The 26,829-nt window shown below is 33.9% G+C and overlaps 2 protein-coding genes across 3 annotated transcripts; both read right to left on the reverse strand.

The window, feature by feature from the left end:
• Positions 1–1,850: 1,850 nt before the first annotated feature.
• On the reverse strand, positions 1,851–4,843 carry LOC110723556. The gene is made up of 3 exons (XM_021902905.1): positions 3,646–4,843; positions 3,412–3,516; positions 1,851–3,275 (listed from the first exon to the last, which is right to left on the reverse strand). Exons 1-3 carry the CDS (start codon positions 3,970–3,972, stop codon positions 3,141–3,143), a joined length of 567 nt encoding a protein of 188 aa, XP_021758597.1. The 5' UTR covers positions 3,973–4,843; the 3' UTR covers positions 1,851–3,140.
• A 5,771-nt stretch (positions 4,844–10,614) lies between these two features.
• On the reverse strand, positions 10,615–24,290 carry LOC110723759 (AP-5 complex subunit zeta-1-like). 2 transcript variants are annotated; one of them, XR_002511757.1, is made up of 17 exons: positions 24,007–24,290; positions 23,763–23,903; positions 22,185–22,276; positions 19,008–19,104; positions 18,432–18,475; positions 15,502–15,590; positions 14,806–14,897; positions 14,565–14,711; positions 13,821–13,968; positions 13,584–13,660; positions 13,043–13,114; positions 12,869–12,916; positions 12,659–12,786; positions 12,430–12,577; positions 11,936–12,143; positions 11,446–11,606; positions 10,615–11,334 (listed from the first exon to the last, which is right to left on the reverse strand). XR_002511757.1 is itself a non-coding variant. In XM_021903128.1 (16 exons), the coding sequence occupies exons 1-16, from the start codon at positions 24,106–24,108 to the stop codon at positions 11,557–11,559; spliced, it is 1,683 nt and encodes a 560-aa protein (XP_021758820.1). In that variant the 5' UTR covers positions 24,109–24,290; the 3' UTR covers positions 10,615–11,556. The 2 variants fall into 2 exon arrangements, 1 of the variants encoding a protein (XP_021758820.1); XM_021903128.1 differs by having other exon boundaries at positions 10,615–11,606.
• Between the last annotated feature and the right edge of the window lie 2,539 nt (positions 24,291–26,829).

Raw genomic sequence — 26,829 nt, forward strand, 5'->3', positions numbered from 1 at the left:
ACTTTGCATTTGTCGTCTAAATTGGTAATGCATCCTGATTGAATAACCTAGTTCGCTGGTAAGTCTTAGGGCCTGTTCTGTTCAGCTTAATTCAGTTTAGTTCCTGAATTCCTTCTCTAATAAACAATTCATTTCAGTTTAGTTCAGCCCCAATCAATTCAATTCAGTTCAGTAAATCGAAACAGACCCTTCTTAGCTAATATACAATGAAATATAACTTGGTTTAGCTCATGAAAAGCCGATTCACATTGGTATGGATATAATACGAGCATGAAAAGGGGATAAATATGAAATTTTAATTACTACCTCGGTTAACTATTATTTGCAACAAAGGGGTATTATTTGTGAGATATAAAATAGTCCTTTGTTGCAAATAATAATTAACGGAGGTAGTATAAGAAATAGTTCAAGAAAACCTTATGCTTTGAGAAGCAAGTGTTTTGAGTGAAGTTTATTTCTGAAACATGAAGCTTGCAGTAGAGGCCCTTTTCTTCTCGTTTCACCAAGGAATGATTCATGATCCATGAATTAGCCCCAAATTTAGCTTTCTAATTCTCAAGACAAAACAGACTATGTCTGCTTCCAACTGAGGCCTACACATTGAAGCAAGTGAGCACGCAGCCTCGTGTCAAAGATATAACCCAAACACGCACAACAGTAAACCAACAGCTAACTACTGTTAGTAGGACTCTGTTTGGGACCTGATGTTTTCAAGTCAGGCATTAGTAGATAAGTTAATGCATCTTTAACAATCTCAGGAACTAATCATCCAAGGAAAATATCCCAATTTCAAGTTAAAAAGGAATGCATGCCTTAGTTTAGTTCTCTTATATACTGGTACTAAATTGACGGCTGAGCATAATAACTGTATTTCTTCCCTCACTTTAGATACGGCAATTACTGATAGGATTGGACATGTTAACCTAGTACATGTTCTTCAATCCGGGCAAAAACATGCCATGTTTGAAACCAATATTTTCCTCCATCATGCTTCACTGCAGTCAAGCCTGTAATTCTGCATACATTCTCGCTTTAATTTCCTCAGATTCCTGCCATATGATCCCTATGTAACAGCCTCATTCATATTTCACAGTTATTCCCTGCAAATTTTATAGGTTCATGAAAGAACCTCACAACATTAAAAGGGTTTCTGATTTGCATGCTTTAATGGGAATTATTGTAAATAAAAAGGAAGATAAAAACAGAGAAAAGATACAGTATTCTGATATCACATACACATACCAACTCAGTTAAGCATGAAAAATCCTTGGATAACAATTTTTAGCAACTACATATGATAAAACACTTTGGTAATCAGATTACCTTCTCATCGAAACAATTCGGAGCAGTGAACTATCCACACAGCCAAATCACAAAACTCCAGGATTCTGCTAATACATTAAAGACAACAATTAAAGAGACTTTCAGGTGGCTCAAATGGACTGAGATTCAAATGAACATCACAAGTGTCCAAATCAAGTACATCAGATGTGAAGCTTCCATAACAGTGATAGTTCTCTTCCCACGACTATGTGACAATAATGAATCACAACACTAAGAACAATAAATTTAAATAACAAAAAAAAAATTAGCAATCCTGTGAAATTGGTACTGTAGTCCAAGTAACGAAAGAATTGCAACAGAATTTATAACAGCATGAATAAATGTGTGAATGTGTCCACATAAACTATGGAAAAATTCAGCTTATCATGCTGTCCCGTTTTAAGACCATAGACATCAATCTCATCATCTTGGCCTGTGAGCAGTATGACTGAAAACATTTTGGCAGCAAATGTTTGTAAAATCAGATGGATACACAAGTAATTTCAGACAGAATGCTCTGAAGATGCTCAGACAAACATTTCGCCTCTATCAGTAGGGGATAGTGTGCTTTGTCACAACGATATAAGTAAATCAATTCACAAAATAAACATGCATCAATAACAGCCAAACCAAGAAAAAAAAAATTAGGAATACAATAATACAGCCATAGAGTACCTTTGCATTAATTATCATTTATAAAAAAAAGGTTCTCGTCAAAAAGAAATTATCAAAAAAAGGTGCCTTACAATAGTTTATACATCATGGGTATACATTTATTTCTCCAAAAACTAAGTGATCTATGTAACAGAAAATAAATATAAGTTCTGTACTAAAAACAATAAAATTAGAAGTCGTCAAAATCAGGAATATAGGCTTCTTTTTAATAACACAAACAATTCGAGTTCCACAGCACAACAGCAGCCACCACTGGGTTCCAGCACTACACTTATTCACATTTACAATTAAGGAATCTGTACAAGTATTCACGTCTTCAACAGGTAATAGGTATTCATTAATACATGCAAACCTTCATAGGGTTACTGATCACATGAAAGAGGAAGGTTGTTTGCCACAAACTTAGCAAGAGGAGGCAACTGTGAACACGACTACTATAAATGAGGGGTTACAAAAGGTGTTTGTTAAACCCTTTTGAGGATGATAACAGAAGCAGCAATTCTTCTCCATTGATACAGAATCTGCCAAAGCATATGCCCTTGCTCCTTGGCGTTGGCAGCAACAGGATTGGCACTGATGTTATTATACTAAGCACAGTTCCTATCAGCTTATGACCACAGGTCTACAAAGCATAAGTGATCTTTTATAGCATCAAGGCATAAACCCAGAATCTGAACATATGCTACATAAGCTGATACTCCAGTGAATTTGGCCTCCAAGCTCCTTCAATCTCAAAAGAAGGGTATAAGACACAGCTATTCATTCATCCATGCCGGCTGACCAAATTGAACCACTACTCTATCAAGAGCTGATACTCCAGTAATTTTCAGTTCAGGTAATTATGCTTAAGTACAAGACCAACAAGATCAATAACTCATATATATGCCAGTGAGGCAGGGTCAGGAGAGGCCAAGATGTACGCAGCCTCCTGCTTCTAGCCAAAGACTATTTGAGAAGCTGTATGAGATAGACTTTTTGTAGGGAAGCTGATATGCATCCTTGAGATCCATGAAGGAAATATAGAAAAGACCATTCCTTCTCAATATAGTGTGACCTGATAGCAATATTATATAAGATCATCATCCTTTTCCATATCCTGCTGAATTATCAGAAGTAAATTATCCTATCTTCCAGGTCTTTGTTTACCTAACTCGGAATAACAAAGATACTGGAACCAAACAGAGTCCCTTTTCCTTTAAACCTGCATAGCTGATATCTGTCCCAATATAACCTGAATGTGGTACTTCTCCAGTCTGGTTAGAGGTATTTTGTTTTTCCTGAAGAATAGAAATGCCAGAAAATATTTAGTGAAGTGAAATATTAAAGAAGTGAAGAACGTCCACATTGTTTGGCACAAATGCAGACCAATGCAGGCAATACATTTGAAACAATTCCTAAATAGTTGTATTATACCTGAAAAAGGCTAAAAAAGTCATGCTTCCCTTGTTGCACTGGTGGTAAAATGTTCAAAACACCTGTCTCTTGTAATTTTATTTGCAATTTTTCCAAGTCTTCAGCCTGAATTACAAAAACATTGATTTAGTATCAAGGGAAGTTGACAGGAAACCTTAAGAAATATCAAGAAAACTTTACACTAAGGCAACAAACTATGGGTTTGCAGGGATTAACATGAGAGCTACTCCTTACCTCAGAATTACAAACAGGAGAAATTGCAGTGTCCTCCAGTTCAGGATCAATATAAGTTGCCAGAATCTTTCTCCTTTTAGCAACAGACCTAGCTGACGCAACACGATCATCATTATTCATGTTCATCTTTTTTACCAAAACAGCAGCACCAGAAAATATGGAAGAGTTTTCAGAACCAGAACAGGTAACAGTATCCTCCACATTACTGATAGCTATGGAGTTGTCGAAGTATGAAGACCAACCACTATCTTCAGAAGAAACCTCATGTCCATCACCAGAAAAATTAGATTTGTTCTTGTGGTTTGTGGAGCTCATAGAATCCTCCATTAAATCACCAAGTTCCAATAAAGCAGTTAGAAGGTTTTGAAGACTAATGCAAAAGCAGAGGAAAAAAAAAGGCTTAAAAGGTTATTCAAGTTTGCCCAAACTGCTAAGGGTTGAGTTCTTTTATAGAAGCATTAAATAAATTTTAATTTAAGTTTTCCAAAAAGATATTCCACGTTTCATTTCTAGAGCTTGCCTTCCACTCCAACAAAATTAAGGCATGGAAATGGGAAAGTCATCTAAAAAGACTTGGTAAAATATCATGTCATCCACCCCATCACCAAGTCAATATCTCACGTGGGAAGCATATTCTACAAGATAACATTAATCCATGGAAACAATTGTTCAAAATTATAAATTTTAAAACTATATAAAAAAAAAAAATTAAATTATAACCATAATATGATGTCGCAGTCCTAAGAAACACAAGTACTTGTCACATTATTTCAGAAAAATCCTTCAAAGATTTATAGTTAAATGATGTTGTTGTCTATTTTTTTTTTCCCCTTATAAAGTTGATATTGTTAAACGGCTTTTCAAAATTAATAGATGAAAAGCACATAAGAGGGACCATAGAATTCTTTCAAAAAAAAAAAGGACCATAGAATAAGAGAAAATAAGAATGCCAGGAAACAAGCTATATATACTTGACAATTTGACATCAAGCGGGTGAGATAACACCATTGGCCATCAAACATATCCAGTGCAACCAGTAAATACACTATGTGGCGCAACTATTTACCTTTCAACAACCATAATGTAAAGCACAGAACAAAAAAAAAAATCTAGAAGTGGCATCTTACCCTCTACCAGTGTATAGGTGTTAGAATCCAACTCCTTTTGATGTATTAGATTCCATTTAAGTGTTTTCCTAGAGTTTAGGTTATGTTTTCTTAGCTTGAGGTCCCATTATTGTGTTACTGTCAGATCAGTGTTCACTAGGGATTCTCCTTGTATGTCATTTAAAGCTCTTTAGAGGGCGAATGATTAATGAAATCTTAAAGCCTTCTACCAAGTGTTGCCTTGCTTTTATGCTTGTTTGTTGTTAGACCTTTATAGATATTGTGTCTTACTTGCATATTAGCTCCCCTCCAACCCAACTTGATGCGCTAAGGACTCGTGGTTCGGACCCGCTTGTGCCCGCTTTGAAGTATCAGCCGTCACAAGCCCCGACCACCCGCACTCCGTCGCCCAGATAGACGTGAGTGCTCCTGAGATTCTATTGCCCGCTTGTGTTGCTTTGTGCTCACAAGCCCCTCTTCCGCTCAAGGCTAGCGTTCTTGCCGCCAAAAGGCTAGAGCGCGTCGCACGTTTCGGGGTCCAAACTCCCGGACCGTGACAATAGGACTATACAAGTGCACACATGAATATGGTATCACTTATAAATTTAATACTGTATAAATTCTAAGCAGTCATTCTAATTCTACTTCCTAGGTTTTAATTAAAAAAAAAAAAAAAACATACTCAACAGTTATTCTATTGTCAAGATGAGCTAATTTAGTTGCCCTCGGCAGCCAGGTAAGTGTACGCCTATTAGAGATGTCAAACCACATTATTTTTTGGCAACTCATAGAAAACATATTTGACCCCTATATTTGAACAGGATAATTTCAGCAGGTGCAAATAAACGACTATGTCTGAAAACTTGAAAAGTGTTTTGATAAGCATAAATGATAAACAATCTGAATTATTTAATAAGCATTTGGTATAATAGTGGCCATGAATCCTGATTAACTCTTATATTATTAATATTTCAGATCCTCCAAATCTTTAGCTGAAGAGTTCAGCATAGTTTAGGCAATATGCTTATCAGCTTCTAAGAAAATTCAAATATCCCATTTTGACCAACCCTATTAAAGTGCATATTAAAACATCCAGAATGAAATTACATTGATTTTCAGCACGTAGTACGGTAGTAGTCGTGGAAAACCATGAATGCCAGAAATAAAGAGATGGAATACTAAGCTTGAGATAATTCTGAACTTGTTCAGCAAGGATAATAAACATTATACTAATCAAATTTGACCAAAATATTTTAAGTAATCAATTTTTATTTGACTCATTATATAATAATTTGCATATACTTATGTAGAAGAATTTTATTTAATATGGCCTAATGATGGGGGCTCAAGCTGGTCCTAACAAACCCCTGATAATCAGACACTGAAATGTTTGACAAAAAACAGCTTACTTCCTTGTAGCCACTGAACTACAACCATCCTAGTCTCTGTCCTACCAACATTACTCGCCCATGACCATACCTAGCTAGGTAATGCTGGTACACATCATTAGAGAGGCTCAATATTTCATTAACTACCAACTATTGTCAAACAATCACTTTGTTCTGGTGAGTAGTGAGACTTGTGACTGACTCATGGGAAACACAACAGAAGCATTAAAAGCAATAGCTTCAAGTTGAGCTAGGATCATAATTCATAAATATTTGAATTAATTTTAAATCAAGGTAAATTTTCTAATCACAAAGAAACATATCATTTGTCAAACATAAGAGCAAAAAGTTATTCTGAATCCGCATATTTGAAATTTACACAAAATCTTCATTTATATATAACAGAAAAGAAATCCATTTGTCAAATACTACGAGATATGAAATTTACACAAAATCTTCATTAATATATAACGGAAACATATCATTTATATGAAATTTACACAAAATCTTCATTTATATAATTTTAAATCAAGGTAAATTTTAAAATCACAAAGAAACATATCATTTGTTAAACATGAGAGCAAAAAGTTATTCTGAATCCGCATAATTGAAATTTACACAAAATCTTCATTTATATATAACAGAAAAGAAATCCATTTGTCAAATACTACGAGATATGAAATTTACACAAAATCTTCATTTATATATAACAGAAAAGAAATCTATAATTTTGTTGCAACACAAATCATCAGAGTTGCAGTCAAAGATCATGAGAGGTCAAGTCCATATTCATATATTGGCAACCAGATTGACGGAGCCTCTAGATTTAGCCGCAAATTTTACTCTCAAATATTATTTTCTTCGAATTTTCACATATTCCAATTGACTAATCAATCATGCAACATTCACATATGATTCCCTTGAAGAAAGATTCCAAATACAATACAATTCCTATGTGGATTGTCTTCCATTATTTTATAACATTCGCGCACGTTTCATTCCTCATGCCTGACTCTCCCACCTGTCATTAACCTGCTCCTTGCTCATTCTATATAAAGCCTTTATTAAATGTCTATGTTTGACCAGAAGTAAGGTACTACCTGATCCATGCCATGACAACACTTTCACAAATGATTTATTTTGAAGATTCTAACCATACAATTAAAAATAAAACAAAAACAAAATTTATATATAAATGCATAAGGTATGATAGGAGACTCATCTGCCGCCTACATTAGGATATATGAGGACATCCTCTCTACTTAACATAGAATACCTTCGCATGTTTGAGGAACTGACAAATTAGTAAAAGCCACATAGAGGTATGTTCATGGTTGTCAATAACCACAACATGGGGAAGTGAAATTGAACTCCTTGGTGGGCTTCCAATCAAGCAGTAGGATTGCTTTCATACTCAGTACACTACATCGTGCTGTCTTGCTTATCTTTTACTTTGCGTCCAAGGAATGCATACCTTGTAGAGAGTCATTCAAGGGATGACATCATTTCGTGATGACAAAGCGCATCAACATTCCCACACGTGCATGCAGATGTTTCTGTAGCATAGGACAGCAGATTGTATACTGATCAACTTACAAAAAAAAAAAAAAAACATATATATTGCGAGGAAAATACAAACTAACATGAAAGTAAAGAGAGCTTGTTCAGCATGGATAGCAGAGAATATTCCTAACCGCCCCCCCCCCCCCCCAAATGCGCAACTCTCTCTCCCAATTGGGTTCCTTACTTACAACAGACAAATCTTCCAAGCATTTAAATCAAACTAGATAGAACTGTAAAAGGTAAAGACAGCAGACTGCAGCAAAACGAATAATACATCATTATACTCATAATCTCTTATGTTGAGGATAAAATGAATAACTACATTCACCAAAACTTAGTCATTGATGTCAACAACTGAAGGTGAAGGACTTTGTTGTGCATTTGGGACACAGGAAAGTTGCTAATGACTATAATTTTTTGCAATAAGATACTTTTGAGGATCTCAAGATTTCAACCTACCACAATCATGTAGTCAGCAGAGTAATACAAACAAAAGACAAAACAAGAGTTCCTCAAAATACCATTTCATATTGACAGCAATAATAATACTAATGATGCTAGCATGTAACATGTCTACTTCGGGAAATTTATTGCTCAAACACAAATTGACAAAATATATCCCAGATAATCTCTTTGCTAAAGAGCTACGGTGAACAAAGTACAAGTGTATTGAATAACTGATAACTGATAAGATGTATCCCAGATTCGGGATAGTCCTCCAGTGGCTCCAATCCCTTATTACTTAATATAATATCAGTCAAACTACCAGGGAATATTTACATATAATGTACACAGAGAGAGAGAGAGTGAGGGAGGGAAAAAAGTTTCAAAAATCAGCTAAAATTAATATTGTTGCAGCAGTCATCGCCATTTGTCTTTGTCAAGGTGCGTATGTAATTGTGTAACGTACACCTCATATAGTCAATATTTTAGTGTAAATTGAATTTCATGCTTCAAAAGACGAAAAATCTTCGTTAGAAAGAGATTAATAGTATGTAAAATTAAACAGTATAACATGAGGTGTGCATAAGATAAGATATTAAAATAGTGGAGAGCTCAACAAGCCTGGTACACATTAATTTTAATATTATAGTATTGATTGAAAAAATTAATGTCCAAAAGACTACCATATGCTTTAAAGAATTGAAAAATCAAAAAGATTTTGGAAGCAGATGTAGCTTTTGGGATCTGTGATCAGTCACACAAATTCATAAGAGATTGGAATTCAACCAAAATTTGAAACATTAAAAAATCGGGTTACATTATCAACCCTCAATGAACAGAACTACCAAGAATACTCACATAGTTTGACTGTTAATTCTCTTAGAATAAACATATTGTAATTTAAGAAAGTATTTTTTTAATACCAATACTACTTGAGTCAAAGCATATAATTTCTGTATATTAACATAACCTAAAAGCCAGCAATTAACATTCGAACTCAAAAGCATGTCTTAGTAGTTAGTATTATGAAACAATAAAGGTTAGTGCTTTATTAATGCAAAATTGATCAATAAAGTCAAAACCAAACAAAACCTGGAAAATTAAATGCACCTACAACTTCATCACCATCACAACCCAATCTATTGATCGGATGATGGGCGGCTAAATGTATTAGTTCAAGTTCACCCCTAAAGTAAATACATTTTTTCCTCCGTCCCAAAATACATTTCACGCTTTTATTATCCTCTACAAAATACTCCTTGACACTTCTAGTTAAGTAACAAACTAACAACATACTAATTGTAACATTCCTCCGTTCTAATTGTACCATGACACAACTCTACTCTCCATCGGCCTACTCCACTCCTTAAAACTAAAGGACCACGCTGGAAGTAGAAAGAGGGATTTGATCCCTCAACCTCACCAATGGTAAGGAAATGCACCTATGCTCTACCCTAAGCTACTTACACTAACCTATGGAGGCACGGAAACAACTCGGGTCTCAGAAATGAACAACTAAGTCCCAACCATTTCTATGCACTATAATCACGAAAACAATCGAGTTTCAAAAAACGGCGAAACCTCAGGTCTTAGAAGGTCCCGTGCTTCCTAACCGCCAGCTACCTAAGCAATTCACATATCCTCTAAACCGAAATCGGATAAACGTATGCAAATTAACCTCTAATCATACTACATTATTGAAGAGACTAATTTAAAGTCCCCCATCATCAAAATCAACATACATTTTGAGGATCCATTATTTAAATAGGCTTAAGACAGAATGATACTTCCAAGAACCAAAAATTGAGATTTACTACATTAAAAAAAACGAAGTAGTTTTTAATTTCAATATTTAAACTGTAGTTTCTAATCTTCTTTCAAAGTACACAATTACATGCAATTATTCAAAGGTATAGAAATCAGAAACATAACTACAATGAAGAAACGCTCAATTTCATCAAATTAAATTAATATGAACAAAAATTGATTATTGCAATGCATAAACAATAGTTAGGGTTTTGAAATTTAAAAATAAAAAAATAAAAAAAAAATAAAAAAAAAAAATCAGGCAAATACAAATGTGAATAATTTTGCGCGCGTACCTTGATCATGGACTAGTAGGGAACAAACCTGAAAATTCTTACTGAGCATATTAATTTATATTTACTGAGCATTCTCATGAAAATCTCATAAAGAATTTCAGACAAAGAGCCAAAAGAGGTTTTTATTATACCTTCTCAAAAATGCTTTCACTTGTTTCAATTTTTTTTATTTTTTTTATTTTCAACTTTATTAATCAATATGGTAAGATATAATAAAGTCATTTTATTTGGGTTTCAAACTTTTTATAATTGTTAAGTGTATGGAACGGATATATTTAAGGTTAAAATAGGTCTTGATTCTCTTTAACTCCGTAAAAACTAAAAAGTCATATGTAACGATTTTTAAGCGATGAGGGAGTATTGGAGTAAACAATTAGACATATTTATGTCATACCATAATTGGCCGGTATAAAAACTTATTCTGTTTACAAATAAACATGAACTAAAGCCCTCTATTAAAACTTTAGGAAGTCGGTTAGACTCAATGTTGTCTATTAGATTTGAGTGTTAATGAAAGGTTATCATTCTAACCGCAAGTGTTTATAATCTGTACATATGGGATAGCCGCTAGGATAGGCTGAGTTTGACTGATACTGAACTTCTGAGGGGTGCATGATGTTGAACCTGAAGGTGTTCATTGCATAGCCGTATCCACAGGCATTGCTCTGTAGTCTGTACAAATTTCCTCTAATGCTGATGGATCACCGTACTAATTACAGACTTGAATCAGCAAAACATAATCAAAGATTTTACATATATTTCCTCTTTGGAAGGTGTTTTATTGCAGAGTGCAGACGGACTGAAATACAAGTCTTGAATTCAGGTTTTATTGTCCAGTAGTAAGAAATTAAGTAGAGATTTGTTGAACATAGCAAAAAGAGATTTTATGTTGCACAACAACTTGAGAGTTCTGAAGCTGTCCTCTGCAAAGTGCACTCCAAATAAGTTGCAACAACTGATCACTTCAGCCCAGAGTAAGCTTGGTGATAAGCCAGAGTATTGGTCTGAAGAGCGGCAGCATAACATGAGGATGAGAGTCAATCAAATCCGGAATGCAAAACAGATATAAGTCCCATCACACCTCATCTGGAAAGGAAAGTACATGTAAGGGATCGATGCACAACCTTTACCTTCACTCACAATCTACTCTCGAAATAACTTTGAAACAGTTAAGAAGGCATTATGACAAGAAATTACAGCTTTCATCGAACCCAAGAGGCAAGAGAGATATTCTACTCAGGTCACAATTTCAGCAAAAAATATAAACAGAAACAAATTCAATATCTCTTGTTGCAGATTTTGCATCAATCATCTGTTTGGAAGGATGTCTGAGAATGCAAAATCATGAAATGGGGGGCCTGAAATGAAACATTAATTTGAGTCAGCCACATAGCTCAATGTAAGTTGTTCATATTCAAACAAAGCAAATTACATTCTTGCACAAGATTTCAAAAGTAGTTAATTAACAAAGGTAACAAAGGACTGCAGGGTAAAGGTAGAATCCAAATCCAAGTCACATAGATAAAGTATTTATATTTATCAAATTTAAAAGGATGTGAACCCATAAGAGTCAAGCCACACCAGCTGAAACAAGTACTATAAAACATGGATTTGATCCAATAGTAACAGTGTAATCAGGAACAGCAAAATGCCTTGCACAACTACCAAATTTCAACGAGAAACTAACCTGCTTGTCCAGCCAAGATATAAAATGGGACATGAGCAATCATTTTAGTCCCACCATCACTCCAGTTCACAGTTCCTGGATATTTCTCTCCCCTGGGATGTCGTGAAGATCCCAACACAGACATACATATAGCAGGCTCATTCAGTAAACCCAAACAATCACGAGCCCTTGTCCAAACCCTTGCGTCAGATAATCGAGATCGAACTACCTGAGATGTTATACTCAGTTAGCCATGGACAGACTAAACCAATTTCATCCTGGGCAGATATTTCACAAAACATTGTACAGTGACAACACATCAGAATCCCTCCCTGTTCTCTTCAGTTGGGAATGCTTAAAAATACTCCCTTATCCCCAAAACTCAAATCAAACGATGATCCCAGGTAAAGCCAGATAAGGTCATGAGAGACATCATTATAAGAAGAAGCTGACAGATATCACAAGATCCGGTAGGAAATCCAAGATTAATTATAAATTTCAAATGAACTTCAAACCTTTGCTAAGGATACACGACCCCTAGGTAGTAATTCACGGTGATAAGTAGCAAGTTTTGCAATAGCTGTTATAACAAAGCATAGAAGTCTGGACTGTCCCGCCTTCTCAGAGCCTGTGCTAGTGGTGCCTTGTCTTAGACCAAGACGGCTTCAAAATTAAAGCAAAATACTGTCAACAAAGACACCAAAAATTTATTCTTTAACAAGGAGAAAGTACGGTTGAACTTACCTAGATGAGAGGTTCTCGTATAAAAGTAACTCCAAACTTTCAAAAAGTTCACGAGCAGCATCTTTGTGAGATTCACCGCCCCCTCCATGCTCGCCAATAGCCCAACAAAGTTGTAAAGCCAACTCTGTCTACCAAAGAAAATACATTCAAATCTCAGAATAAATTTACCAAATACATCGACATTCTAAAATTAAAACGTGATTGTTCAACCTTCTCTTGGCTGTCATAAGCTTCACCAAGTCTGTCCACGATAGGTTTCTGCAGAGCATTAGAAAGCAATAAATTCTTAGGAAACAAGTTTTAAAATTGAACGATGATTTCTTCTTCAAGTTTATGCACACAGCACAATTATGAATTATGACACATATACAGCCACTAAGGTACCTTCAGAAGTGAGATAAAATCTGGTGAGCGCTGAAATGAAGCAAGCATAAATTCCAAGAGTCTTTTTCTGACCTGTGTGAAAAGTATAATTGTCACTAATTGATACTTCCCTCAGCAAGATACGGAGTATCAGAGCAACAAACAGAAAGCCTAAAAATTATCAAAATCATAAAATTAGAAACTGGAACATCTATTTGTATACTCTAAGCAAACATCTACTCATCTAGGCATATATGTTAACTTTTAATTTTAAAAACTAAACAAGAACCAAAACAAAAAGTTTGCATTCAATAAAATAAATAGCTTGTGATTGCATATCAAGCAGAGAAGAGAAGTCCTCATCATAACAAAGAAAGCCTAAGTTATGAGCATAATGCATATGCGGCTATGAAATAGGTTTGCATTTGAATTTACCTAATGCTCCTTAAAATGTTGATTTTTAACAAGTCTAAATACATCAAGACAAAGAAGATGAGCAAAGTGGACATTATATTAGTTTAAGTAAAATTTCTAGACTTCCTACAAATCAAATGCACATTACCTCATATGAAAAAATTTTGTCTGGGAATATAGCAGCATGTCTTAACATAAGCATGGGAATAAGCGCACAAATCAAGGCTGCCAAAAGAAAAGGCAAAGATGCTTCAGAATTTAATGTATTACAGCATTACAGTATGACAGAGTGGCTATAACAGCAGGTGGCACAATGACCTAAGCAACAAGTCTATACACTATGAAGTAGTAAGTAAAGCAGATGAAAATGGAAGAAGTCTCATACAATCATTGACATCGCGTAAGGCTATAGCAAAATATACATCCAGCAGGCGAGGTGCGATCTTTAGTGATTGTTTCAACCGGTCAGACTGAACACCACTTGTAGCAGCCTGTAATGCTGCAGCAATTGCAGGTGATGTCCAATGACGTTCCTGAAACATACCATCATTTCTTAAGTCAACCTTTAGTCTCACGGCAGTAAAAAAAATGTGAAGTCAGCAAGTGCAACGCTTCCAGTTTCAGTCAAGTTTGTTATCAACATCAACCTATATGTTGATTATGGTAATTGGCATAATGCACTAAATGGCAAACATACAAGATGATAAATATCATCTACAGGGATTATGTAAATAGTAAATAAAAAATATTTCTCCCAATGGTCTACACCAGATTACCAGGTAAGGTTACTTTTAGCTATTTATGTATTTCCATGTTGCTTCTTAAGTGGACACTGCCAAAAGGCATTGTAAAGCAGATAAAATGCATAATGCAAGGTCTAGACCTGGAACATGCTTAAAGCTCCTTAATACTTCCCCTAGCCCCAACCCTCTGCCTCTTCCCCTTCATGCTCAACCTAATTGATAATAACTCTTAACCTTCAGGTTCAAACCTTGCCATGTCATCTTTATATCAAAGAAAAGTAAATTACATAGAGAACCCAACACCAAGATCCCTACTATACTATTATAAAATTAATTTGTCAGAAATATGTGAAAACATAATCATAATTCATAATAGAGATTCATACAGTGATAAAGTCATTCTCATCTTTAAGAAGATCAAGGAAAGCAGGATCAGCAACATCTATAGTATTGCTATCCTCAGATTCAGAGTCACCTTCTCCGCCTGCTATGGTTGAGCCAGTATATGCCTCATCCATTAAGGCAAGTAGCATCTGCATCCAAAAACATCTATTGTACTTCAAAATTGTCCAGACAACAGATTAAAAGGAGTATGATACTGAAAAGTTCTAGTTTCATCAAATTTACCTCAGGAGCAGTACTATTCTTGATTGAAGCAATGCTGTTACCAACCAGTGTTCCAGAGCTTTTTTCCACCTTTTCAAGAGCAACAACCAGGACTAGCACAGCCAAAAGGTAATCATCATAAGCACATAACACTATTATAAACTCTCTTTAATGATAAATTGGAAACTCCTTTAGACAAAGATTCTTTAAGATTAAAAAAAAAAAGGATCAGAAATTTGTTCTCATAGAGAGCTGACGACGGCCAAACTCCCCCTCCCCCCCCCCCCTTCATACCTCAAGTCCAACCTAGAAAACTTAAACAACTATCTACAATGGTTAATATTTGATATTAAATGTGCTAACATAACTATAAATGAGACAGCAATGGTCAGTTGCCAAACTCAAATGAGCACTTGGCTTCAGATAAAATCTGCTTACCAAGAATTAATAGGAATTTATAATAGGCTACGACAATTGCAAAAGATATAACAATCATCACATGTAAAGTTACTGCTAGTGAGAGGGGGCTATTTTTTCCCTACTAACAAAGTTGAACCATGAACGTGCAAGAGGATTGTTTTAAGAGAATCATGTGCAAACCAGTTGGTTTGACCTTACAATGTCATCTTATGTGGCTTAATGTAGACAATTTTGAAAAACAAATCACTCCAGACTTTTCAACATTTTCCGGTATATGACACACTATTGCAAACTCACCAGGCAAGTCTGCGATAGCTGGAAATAAAGCCAAGAATGACCCGGGAGCTACTAGCGCAGGAAATATCTTCAGAAATGATTTCTCAAGCCTGCAAAGTAAATTAATGTATAATGATCAGCTGATACTTTAGTTAGATGACTTAGATCACGGTAGGTGAGTAGAATAAGAACTTCAAATGTTAACTTTATCATATATAACACTATAACAGAATGTATCACAATGTGTACATTTACATATATGATTGCACCATATACAGGTCTTGTTTACATAAATGCATATTTGATACTCCCTCCGTTTTTAAATACTTGCTCCATTTCTCCATGCACGGAGTTTTAGGAGAAATTGGAGAAAGTAATAAAATATGGAGGTAGTAGGGTAGTTGAAAGAATAAAAAATTGTAAAAAGCCAAAGTAGTGGAAGAATAGGAGCAGAGAGAGAATTATGTTGGGTCCAATAAGTGTGAGAAATGAATTAAATATTGTAAAAGCTTTCCAAAAAAGGAAATGGAGCAAGTATTTAAAACGACAGGTTAAGGAAAGTGGAGCAAGTATTTAAAAACGGAGGGAGTATTTAAAAGATTTATACAAAATTATCATAATCTATGTTAATTACCAGACAAGAGAGTAAAAAGCTGCTTCAATGAGAACATTCATATGGGATCAGCTTAACAGCCAGGTAGCCAGCTATCCAAGAATAGTGTTTGCAGTCAAAGAATACATATAGTAGCAGAACATGAAGCTGGTGATGTCTGAATGGAACAACTAATGAATTTTACTTATGCATGGGTGCACAATAAGTTTATTATGGACATGGCTCACAAAGGACTGACTGCCAATCACAGATACTACATGGTTTTCCAATTTTTCTATATTACTCTAGCTCTTTTTCCGCAAATACTAATTTTTCTGTGGTCTTGTTCGAAGGATATTAGTTGAACAAGATTTGATCTAAGCTAACAATTGTGTAACATAGATCAAAGACAATGGAACTTATGCATGCATCAATCCAAGCATTGATCCAACCATTTCAACGCCAATTCAATGAATTTGTTCTGTTTAAAGTTTATAATAAAGAACCAGAGAGGTAATAACTCCGTATTGAAGGATTACAGATAGCTTGGTTGGAATGAAGAGCTCAAGCAACAAAGACTATGACTGATGGATACTGTACACAGGTCAAGCCGATGGTTCGAAATACTCAAAATGACAGCATGAACAGAAAGGCTAAGGTGCTAGCAATGCATCTCTCCACGTGAAAAACATGTCTCCATTTTATTTTATTAAGGTTGTGTTTGGTAACTAGCTTATTTGAGCAAAATTAGCTTATTTGACCAACATTAGCTTATTTAGATAAGCTAATTCAAGGTGTTTGGCAGGAAGCTTATTTAAAGAGCTTATTCCACTAAATAAGCTATTTCCAAAAAGCTCTTTTTTTTGGAGCTTTTTCAATTGGCTTATTCAATTCTTATAGTGAAATGACACTTATACCCTCATTTAAATTAAAATCTTATATGAATTACCTACCCCGCAATTAGCTTATTGGTCATTTCACATAATCAATCAACTTTAAGCAATCAGCTATTTACCAAACACTTGTATACAATCGGCTAACAAAATAAGTTAGTCAAATCAGTTAGTATAATTAGCTAGTTAAAAATCAGTTAACACAATTAGTTTCAGCTTTCATCTTTTCCCCAAACACGGCCTAAGTGTTACGCTTTCCTTTATAGGTCATTTTTTTAAAGGGTCACTTGCATTTTTGGCAAACCCAACTAAAATTTTAATATTACATCTCTCTCTTGTCATGGTTTTCACTTTTACTAATTTTATTATTTCTCTCCTCTCACATCCCTTACTTTTCAATGAACTATTAACCCCACTATCCTTTCTTGTAGTTTTTTAATACCCCACCTATATCTAGGGATGGCAATTTAAACCGAGTTCGATTCGAATCCGATCCGATCCGAAGGAAAAAATCCGATTCGAATCCGTTTAAAATTAGTCCGAATCCGATAAAATAGATCCGAATCCGAATAGGAGGTGGATCGGACTTGGACCCTACGCAAAGTCCGACGGAGTCCGATCCGAGTCCGAATCCAAGAGTATAAGCATATGCTCTATAACTTGGGACAATTATTTGCTTGTTTTGTAGCAAAATTTTGTTATGTAACTTAATTTATAATTTAAATATGTTATGTTTATACTTTAATTAGTATGACAATGCAAGCAATTATAGGTATATGACATTACAAAAAATAAAAATAAAAATAAATATTCGAATCATTTCGAAGGTCCGAATAAACGGTCCGGATTCGGATCCGAAAATTATGAGTTGGATCGGATTCGGACTTGGATTTTTCGGATTCGGATCCGAGTCCAGGGTTCGTTTACTAAACGGATCGGATTCGGATTTAGCCACATCCGACCCGAATCCGATCCATTGCCATTCCTACCTATATCTTATTTTAATAAAGTCAATCAAACTATGTGCCAAACAATCTGTAACACTTACAATATCTCGTAGGTTTAAAACAAAAAAAAAAAAAAAAAAAAAAAAAAAAAAAAAAAAAATCTAAGATCCATTCACTTGAACTCAGACAAGTACTTCAATCAAAATGCAACAATGTTTTCCTATCCACCAATACTATAGTGCAGGCAAGCCAAAACCAGGGGCTACACAGTTTTAATGCTATAGGATTCTTTTAACTATCAGCAGAGAGAGGGGGTAGAGTGGGGGGGGGGAGGGGAGCGGAATACTTAAATGTCAATTATTAGTTGATATACTCAAGCACTCTACTACCTACTATCATCTGTACATATAAAGCGATGCAAACCATTAGCACCAATCATCAAGATTCCGAAGAATTTGAATATGGTGAAGACTTCCACCATTTGATAGCATACAATGGAACAAATATAGAAATACTTACTTCTCTCCATTCCATGCAATGAGCTTCAATAGCAAGGGAAAGAACTGCAAGCACATGAAACAAACTAATAACTCAAATTTGCTTTCCATCTTGTAAAATTAACATCACAAATGTTAAAATACAACTCAAAAGCCTTATCAATACAAGATTAACACATTAAAAATCCATCTAGAACCTAAGCCTACAAAGAGGTAATTAGTAGGAAATTTCAGGTATAGAATACAATCAACTTAATGGCAGAAATAGAAGCAAAAGCAACCATGAGTGCACACTTTGATTAAGAAATATTAGTGTCAGAGAAATATGAGCAGCAAAAACACTTGGTAGAGCAAAAAGAATATAATTTGATAAAGGAACAAGGATCATTAATCCTTGAGTTTCTCATCCTACTGAAAAATTGCAATCACACCTACTCAGATATACTCCGGCTTCCTTATAATTTTCATAACTTGGGTTGTGCCAAAAGGAATTTAACTTTTCAAAGAAGCAACTTTACTTGACATCAGCAATACCTAGATAAATTCTATGAGTGTGCACTTCTCCTATAAAGAATAGCATTACAGTTCCAGAACATACTTGAGGTAGCACAGTTGGAAATGAAGTCTGAAGCTTCTTTTTATTCACAATAAGAAATTTGATTGTTGCCTCTGCAATGACAGGGTCAGCAAAATCACTGCAGTCAACATTAAGTTATTGATAGTTAATATTAGGCCACTTCACTAAAAAAATAATTTTTAAAAAAAAAAAAGAAGAAGAATGCCATGACTTAAACAATTACCAAAAGAAAGGTTGAGAATTTATTATCCTCAAAACATTAATTGTTGCCCATAACTCTTGATTTTTTAATGGTGACAGTTCATAGTCACAAATTTGGCTCAGATTGAAAACCTTTCCATCTTGGGTTCATTTAAAAGTTAAGAGTGATTAGATTTCATTTAAAAGAGTTGTAGATGTACTATGGCTCCAATGTCTAAACTATGTACAATAATATTTTCTTCATTGAAAGTTTATTATGTACACAAGTACGCATATTTCTCATTTTTAGCCCTTGGGCCAGCTACCATTTTCATCACTTCTCCCTCCAAGAGTTCCAAGCCCCAACCCCATTATCCATTTATCTCACCTTTGATTGCATTAAGCTAGGAATATTTTCACTACTCCCCTTTCCAAAAATACTTTTCTCAGCATGTCTCTAAGAAACAACTGTTTACGAGCCTCAACATTTCAAACTAAAAGTGTCATTATCTAGACCTCAGCTATAGTTGAATTTATAAAGATTAAGAGTTCATGTTTGTAGTGCTGATAGTGAAGGGTTCGTTTCTTGATAGTGGCAGACAGATTGTGGTTTCATCTTTTTAGAGCTAAAACAAAAGCACCATTAAACAATATTATGCTTTGTTACTAGTTTCACTTCTAGACCTCATCAATTGCATTTCTCATACTACATAACTACAAGGTCGGCAACATAAGAGAATATATTATCCTGATGCCAGCTTCTTTTAATATGCTAATACAGCTGCCTCCAACTCACTACATCAATACTTACTTATATACTAAAGTAATACCCATCATTATCCCCATAATACATGTATAAACATATCAGAAAAAACTTTCCCGCCAAGAAACTTTGTTATTATTGATTTTTTTTAATGTTTATTTTTTATAGATTTTTTTGGGTTATCAAAAAGAAAGAAGTTCGTTAAGATATCTAATTATTAATACATTTGAAAATTTTAAAAAAAAATATATATTTGTTACTGAACTTGGGATAGTTACGTATTAATAGTATTGTATCACTTAGATATAGATATTATTAAAAGTAGAATAATTTTAAGATTCATTGTGAATTATATTTTTTATTTATTATTTTTAATTGAAGTAAAAAATTAATATAATCGAGTATATGTGTATGTCTTATGTAATTGCATTAATTTATTTCTTTTTAGGTGACTGCTTGTGTTACATACTTACATTAGCAACTATAAATTTATTACTTTTTATGATTTTTTATTTCCAGTGATTATGTTTTGTAGGTACGTTTTCTAATAAATAATATTGAAATACTACTACAAAATTACTATTAAACCGTGCGTGGCACGGGTTCTGAACTAGTATTACATATACTTCCTCCGTTGTATTAATATTGCAATAATGGACTTTTTACACTATTCATCACTCTTGTTTGACCATATAATACTTCCTCCGTTTTCTTTTACTTGCAACACACCTTTTAAGCACGCGGTTTTAGGAGATGATTAGTGAGGGTAAACGAGCGATTTTATCAATATAATTTTTACACGAAAATTAGAATAGGGTTAAGTATCATTTGTAAAAATTATAATGAAAAATTTGTCCGTTTACATTACATAAACCCGACCTCAAAACACGTGCCACAAGGTTGTGTTGCAAGTAAAAGAAAACGGAGGAAGTATGAGTTATACGTTAAGCAAAATATAGTCAAGTGGGATCTTGTTGGATTCGTCTCATATAATACTTTCACAATATCAACTTTTTATAATTTTTACTCTTACACAATTATAGATATTTAGCATATAAAATGTGTTTTGGGATGCGTAATTTCCTCCTTGTTGCAATATTAACAGAACGGAGGAAGTATACACTATGGATTTGCAATTCACTAATATAAAATGATTAACATCTTAAAACCCAACTAGAAAAAAGTTCAAATAATTATAAATAAATAAATTTTTAAAAAAAGTTCTTCAATATCCTAGCATTCTAAATTTCTAATCCAAGTCGGCATATGCCACATAACAATTCCCACACTAGAGCCTCTAATAATGCCAATTATTCTTCAAGAGATTTGATGATCTCAAAGCACTACATACCATTTAGGCATTAATCCTTCATAGCTGTCACTTTATACGAAGGTTTAGATGGTATAAGAGTAATAAGACTACAGACACCAACTAAACATCACTAAAATAGTAAAATGGTCTTCTATAATGCAAAATACTACCTTGTATTTACTGGATAATCTAAGTGACCCTCAAATACCCCCACAAAGATTCCTGGAAAGTGTATTTCGGCTAATTGCATCTCAATTGTGCTGGACTGCTGGCCCACAGCCTCTTCAAATATGGACTGTGTACAATCAACATCCAGTTTCAGACACATCATTCCAGCTATTTCATCATCTTCCAGTTTAAATATATTAAGGGTTTTATCCCAAATGCTCCTCCAAAGTAATAACTGCGTGTATATTCTTCAGTTTTAGGCAGAAAATACATAAAATGGGAGTGATCTTTTTGGTTGCTCATTCCCTTTCCAATGCTAATTAAATGCACACAGTTCAAACCTTAGATCTTAACAATGTATTTGCTTAGAACATAGTTTGTTAACACCAACTGTCTACACGCACAAATTCTACAAGCTTGGACAGGAATTGAACATCTTTACTAAAGTTCATATACCACTCAAATTCACCCATTGATAGGTCGAAAGAATATGGGATTTAGTGCTATCATTAGATAAATTCAGTTCCATACAGGAATCACCCTTAACAATAACGCCTAATATCAAAACCAAATTAAACTTGTGTAATAAGACAAAAGTGTGTATATTAAGGTCTATTCTTTTTAAAAGACTGAATCATAACTACAAAAAGTTCACCTTTGACATTTTTCTTATTGTGAATACAACTACACACATTTATGGGCAGGAACATCAGACATTAACAGTTTAGCATTCCTGATATACTGTTTATTAGATATAAAGGCGAGGATAAATCACCGGCTCAAGCAAGAACGAAAAAATGTCCTCAGACTGGGATCAGCATCATGAAGAACAGACTCTCCAAAGTCCAAGAAAAATTGGAGAATGGCCTGTTGAGAAGAAAGCACCACAAGGAGTAAAAAATAAAATCTTCATTGACAATTTTAATAAGTATATAAATTTATACAAACAACATACACGAACTAAGAATTTAACTATCAATGGACTTTGTACAAGGTCTAAACATCTTCATCCCTTAGGTTAGTAAGTGATACAGGTGTTTGCAGCCAGAATGCCTGAGTTATCGATCCTAAATACCTTTTTGCATATTGTATTTTATGTATAACTTTTGTATGTCACCGTCATCGTGAGAAACTATGGCTTACCATTATATAGTTTGCTTAAATCTTCATATTTCCTCCAAATGGGGAAAATCAAAAGGAAAAAAAAAACAAACTTTTGAAGTTTTCGAAAGTAGCTCTCTGCTTGTCAGGGGAAAGGCTATCAGGCTATGTACTCTTGAACTCAATATACCAATGAGCAGTAGATCCACCAGGCTTTAATTTAAGACCTAGGTAATGTTCTAACCTAAACCTTTTTAGAATTCTCCAAAACTTTATTTATCCAATCATCCAAGATATAAGGTTTTAACGTCTCTATCCACATCTGAACTCTGAAGTAATCATTAGTTAATATCCAAGATCCTGAATTTGGCTTAATAAAGAAACCAACTATTGTCCAAGGAATTAGGCAAAACTAAAGGAGGATACGGATAAAAAGCAACCATTAAGGATTTTCCAATGAGTACACAACATACATATATATTGCTCACATCTTTGGCAAACATTTCATTTGTCGTTTGGTTGGATCATTTTGAATGAGTTGGAATCCATTCCATCTAGTTTTTGTTTGGTAATTTGGTTGAGGTTTTTAGTAATGGAATTTCATACCCAAGGGGTTCTAATTTCCCTCCATACCCACGGAATCCCATACCCACCCCTCCCCTAAAATTCACAATTCATTCTATTAATGAAGGATAGAATCCATTCCAACAATAAAACCAAATAACTTAGGACTAGTATGGGTTTTAGAATCCATACCTCTCTACTATGAGATTCCATAGCAATCCATTCCAATTTGATGAACCAAACATCCCATGACTCAGAATAGGTAAAATACATAGATAACATGCTTGTGTAGGTGAAATTGATCTCTACTCCATGACTCGAGTTGACAGTTAGTTTAAGAACCCAAACTCCACAATGCAAATATTTTAAAAAAACACTTGATAGAAGGCTAAAGAGCCCCTCAAAACATAACTAATATCTAACAATGATCATTATAGATGCCTCCGAAAAACACCAAATTATAGATACATCTCTGCAGAAATCCTCAGGTCAAGAAAACCCATCCTTTTTCTAAGTTCAAGAAAAAGTTTGTAGAAAACCAATTCAACTATCTCGCCCTCCAATTTCTAATTTCCAATTTCTAACAATAATAAAATGCAAATTCCCCAGAAATAAATCAATAATCAATGCACAAATCAACAACATTTTAAAATAAATTCCCAAAATCAATGAAAATTTAATCACTCACCAACAAGAGAAGGCCATGAGAAGAGCGAGACTGGGAGAGAGAAGCAACAGAACGTTGAAATAGCTTGTTAATGGAGGAATAAATTCGAGCAACTAAATCATCAGACTTCTCAGCTTTACAAAGCTCACAAAGCTTCTTTACCTGCTCACAAATTTCAAGCAAAATTCATCAAAATTTTACATTGAACTGAATAATTTCAGAGAAATTGGAGACGGGGAAAACCCTAAGAGAGAGAAAAACTGACGGATTCAAGAAGAGAAGGATCGGAAGCAGGTGAAGTGGAGTCTCTGGCACTTGCTGAGAGTGTTCGGAGGTAGAAATCCCAGTTTTTATCACGATCAGCCATTTTATTTCAACGATTAAGCTCGTGAATTTAGGGTTTTTGATTACAGATTATTGAAGAAATTGGGTGTTACTTTTGCAAAATTCAATTGTTCTTGCCTTCTTGGGAGTTTGAATACGAGTCGCCGGGAGGCGAAGAGAGATTGAAGAATTTCAGGTAAATGTTGTATTGTTGTGCGAGTTGTGCCTATTGTTTAGTGGTAAACATGTCAGCTAGGTAGTTGGGTACGAGTTGAGTCGAACAAGCTTACGAACCTAGTACTCCCGAGTGAGCCGTGTCTGGAATGAGGCTAATTAAAAGTCTTAGGGATTGTTTTCATTGAGTAAAGTTAGCTGAACAGAACTAAATTAAACTTATTAGAGCTGAATTGAACTGAATTGAAATGAATATTTTATAAGAGAAGGAAATTAAAAGCTGAACTGAACTAAACTGAACTTATTAGGGCTGAACTAAACTGAACTTATTAGAGTTAAACTGAATTAAATTGAACTGAAAATAATCGTATGAGAACTGGAAATAATCGTATGAGAACAGACCCTTACTCACTACGTGTTTTGAAAATTTCTCGGTATATGTCATGTACTCTAATGACTTTAATCATTAATGAATATGTTTCCTGTTATTAAGTTGTGATTAGATGATATTATCTCACTTATATTTTGTTACTGACAAAGTTTAAATTCTATGAAACTTGGTACTAATGAATGAAAAAGTATTTTGGTATCATCTAAATTATATTGTAGTATAGTCATCAAAGACAAAAGCTATATTAGGCTAAAAAATGCTCCTTCACGACTTGAAATAATCTACATCTATTTTACCATTACTAAATAAAGAGAATAGCCTTAGAAAACTCTCACAATGGATAGTTGTTATTGTTAAATCTTCTATCAATAATCAAACAATCAATCAATAACTTAATACTAAAACAGACACTTATATGTCACTTTCTGGTGCTGTTTTTTCCCTCCAAAATCACTAATTTGATTTTTTTTTCTTTTTTTTTCATTTTACATGACATTTATTATTTAAACATTGATTACACATGATTCACAATATATTTATCAAATCAAAATTGATTTTGGTAAATTTAAGTTAGTAAAAAATAAAATGAACATTGTACAATTTTCAATATACATTAAGTCAATGCCTCTTGCATTTTTTTAAAATGGAAAGAATATAAAATTTTATATCATCTTAGTGATCTTACCATAATATACATATCTTATATATGATTAAGTTAAGATATTTAATTTCACTTTTGCCACCAGCAAAGCACATGTATTTCGCTTTTGCTACCGGGAAAAATTTAATTTTACTTTGCTACCATACAAAAATAAGTTTGTTAAAAATTGCTATCACTTAACACTTTCAGTTAGGGTTCTGTTAAGTTTTCAAAAATTGCAAAAATTAAAAAAAATATTAAAAAAGGAGGGGGAAAGGGAGTGGGGTGGGGTCGCCAGCACCGGCCGCAGCTTTGGGCGTCGGGCGCCGGTATGGGGGAGGAGGGCTGACGGGAGGGGCCGGACTTTTCAACAGGTGGCCGGGTTTTTTTTTTCTTTTTGAATAAACTTTACGGAACCCTAACTGAAAATGTAAAGTAGAGCAATTTTTAACAAACTTGTTTTTGTATGGTAGCAAAATGAAATTAAAATTTTCCCCGATAACAAAAGTGAAATACATGTGTTTTGCTGGTGGCAAAAGTGAAATTTAAATTATTATGCAATCTTAAAATTGTAAATAAATTTTAAGATTGCATAATACTAAAATAAATCAATTGTAAATACATTTTAAGATTGCATAATAACATAAATAAATGACGAATCTGTAACGTAATACGAGCTATAGTCTTGAAAATAAATAAAAAACTAAGCTTGAGAAAATAAACTTCACTTGGATAATGTCAATATGAGATTATGTTAATTTATTTTGCATTTTATTCTTTAAATAGAATAGACAAGAGTTATTTCATTAAATAGTACTATAAAATTCATTTAGTATTTATAATTATCTCTCTATTAAACACGCTATACAATGGCAAAATGGTGTAGCTTATGATTTGCCATAGAATAATTTAGATGTCCTCGTGCATTACTTTTGATGGAGCTCCATTAATATATATAACTATATTTAAATTTGTGAAACTGATACAAGTAAGATTTAATTGGTCCTCAAAATCGATAAATCTATAAGACAAGTTATTTTATTTTTATTTTTTTAAATTTGTAGCCTTACACAAACACTTAATTCTACTAATTATAAATTTCATATGACTAATTTTTCATCTTGATATCGTGATGCTAGACCCGCAAATATCAATACTATATACTAAAAGACACACCAGTAATGACACGTGTCATCTCCTGGTATGTCCTTAGTTATTATTTTTTTTAAAAAAAAATATTTTAATTAAGGAAACAAATCATTTACCAAAATTATATTATTTTTTTTACATATTCCATATTGACACATAATGATTATTATATTTGTTATGAAAATATTGTGTGGATATCCATTATCCTCTTTGTAAGTTTCCGGATTATTCTAGATCTAGGGTTTATTGTTATCTAAGCAAACCCTACTTATTATATTCTGTGTATATATACCCCTAATATATGGAATAATATAGACAGATCAATTCTCTCTCAATCTCTCATCTTTCCCCCTTATTTCACAACACGTTATCAGCACCAAAGCTCTAAATGATTAATAATTCTTTTGATT

This window comes from Chenopodium quinoa, unplaced genomic scaffold, assembly GCF_001683475.1.
Source record: "Chenopodium quinoa cultivar QQ74 unplaced genomic scaffold, ASM168347v1, whole genome shotgun sequence".
In the NCBI taxonomy this organism is placed as follows: domain Eukaryota; kingdom Viridiplantae; phylum Streptophyta; class Magnoliopsida; order Caryophyllales; family Amaranthaceae; genus Chenopodium; species Chenopodium quinoa.

Bases quoted from the DNA above. Each gene is read 5' to 3' on its own strand.
- LOC110723556 (XM_021902905.1), bottom strand. From the start codon at position 3,972: ATGGAGGATTCTATGAGCTCCACAAACCACAAGAACAAATCTAATTTT. The intron at 3,517-3,645 runs GTAAGGAGTAGC...TTTGTAATTCAG, and splicing joins CTCCTGTTTGTAATTCTGAG to GCTGAAGACTTGGAAAAATT. The intron at 3,276-3,411 runs GTATAATACAAC...TCTATTCTTCAG, and splicing joins ACTTTTTTAGCCTTTTTCAG to GAAAAACAAAATACCTCTAA.
- LOC110723759 (XM_021903128.1), bottom strand. From the start codon at position 24,108: ATGGCTGATCGTGATAAAAACTGGGATTTCTACCTCCGAACACTCTCA. The intron at 18,476-19,007 runs GTATGTTCTGGA...ATGTGCTTGCAG, and splicing joins TTCCAACTGTGCTACCTCAA to TTCTTTCCCTTGCTATTGAA. The intron at 12,578-12,658 runs GTAAGTTCAACC...TTAATTTTGAAG, and splicing joins TACGAGAACCTCTCATCTAG to CCGTCTTGGTCTAAGACAAG.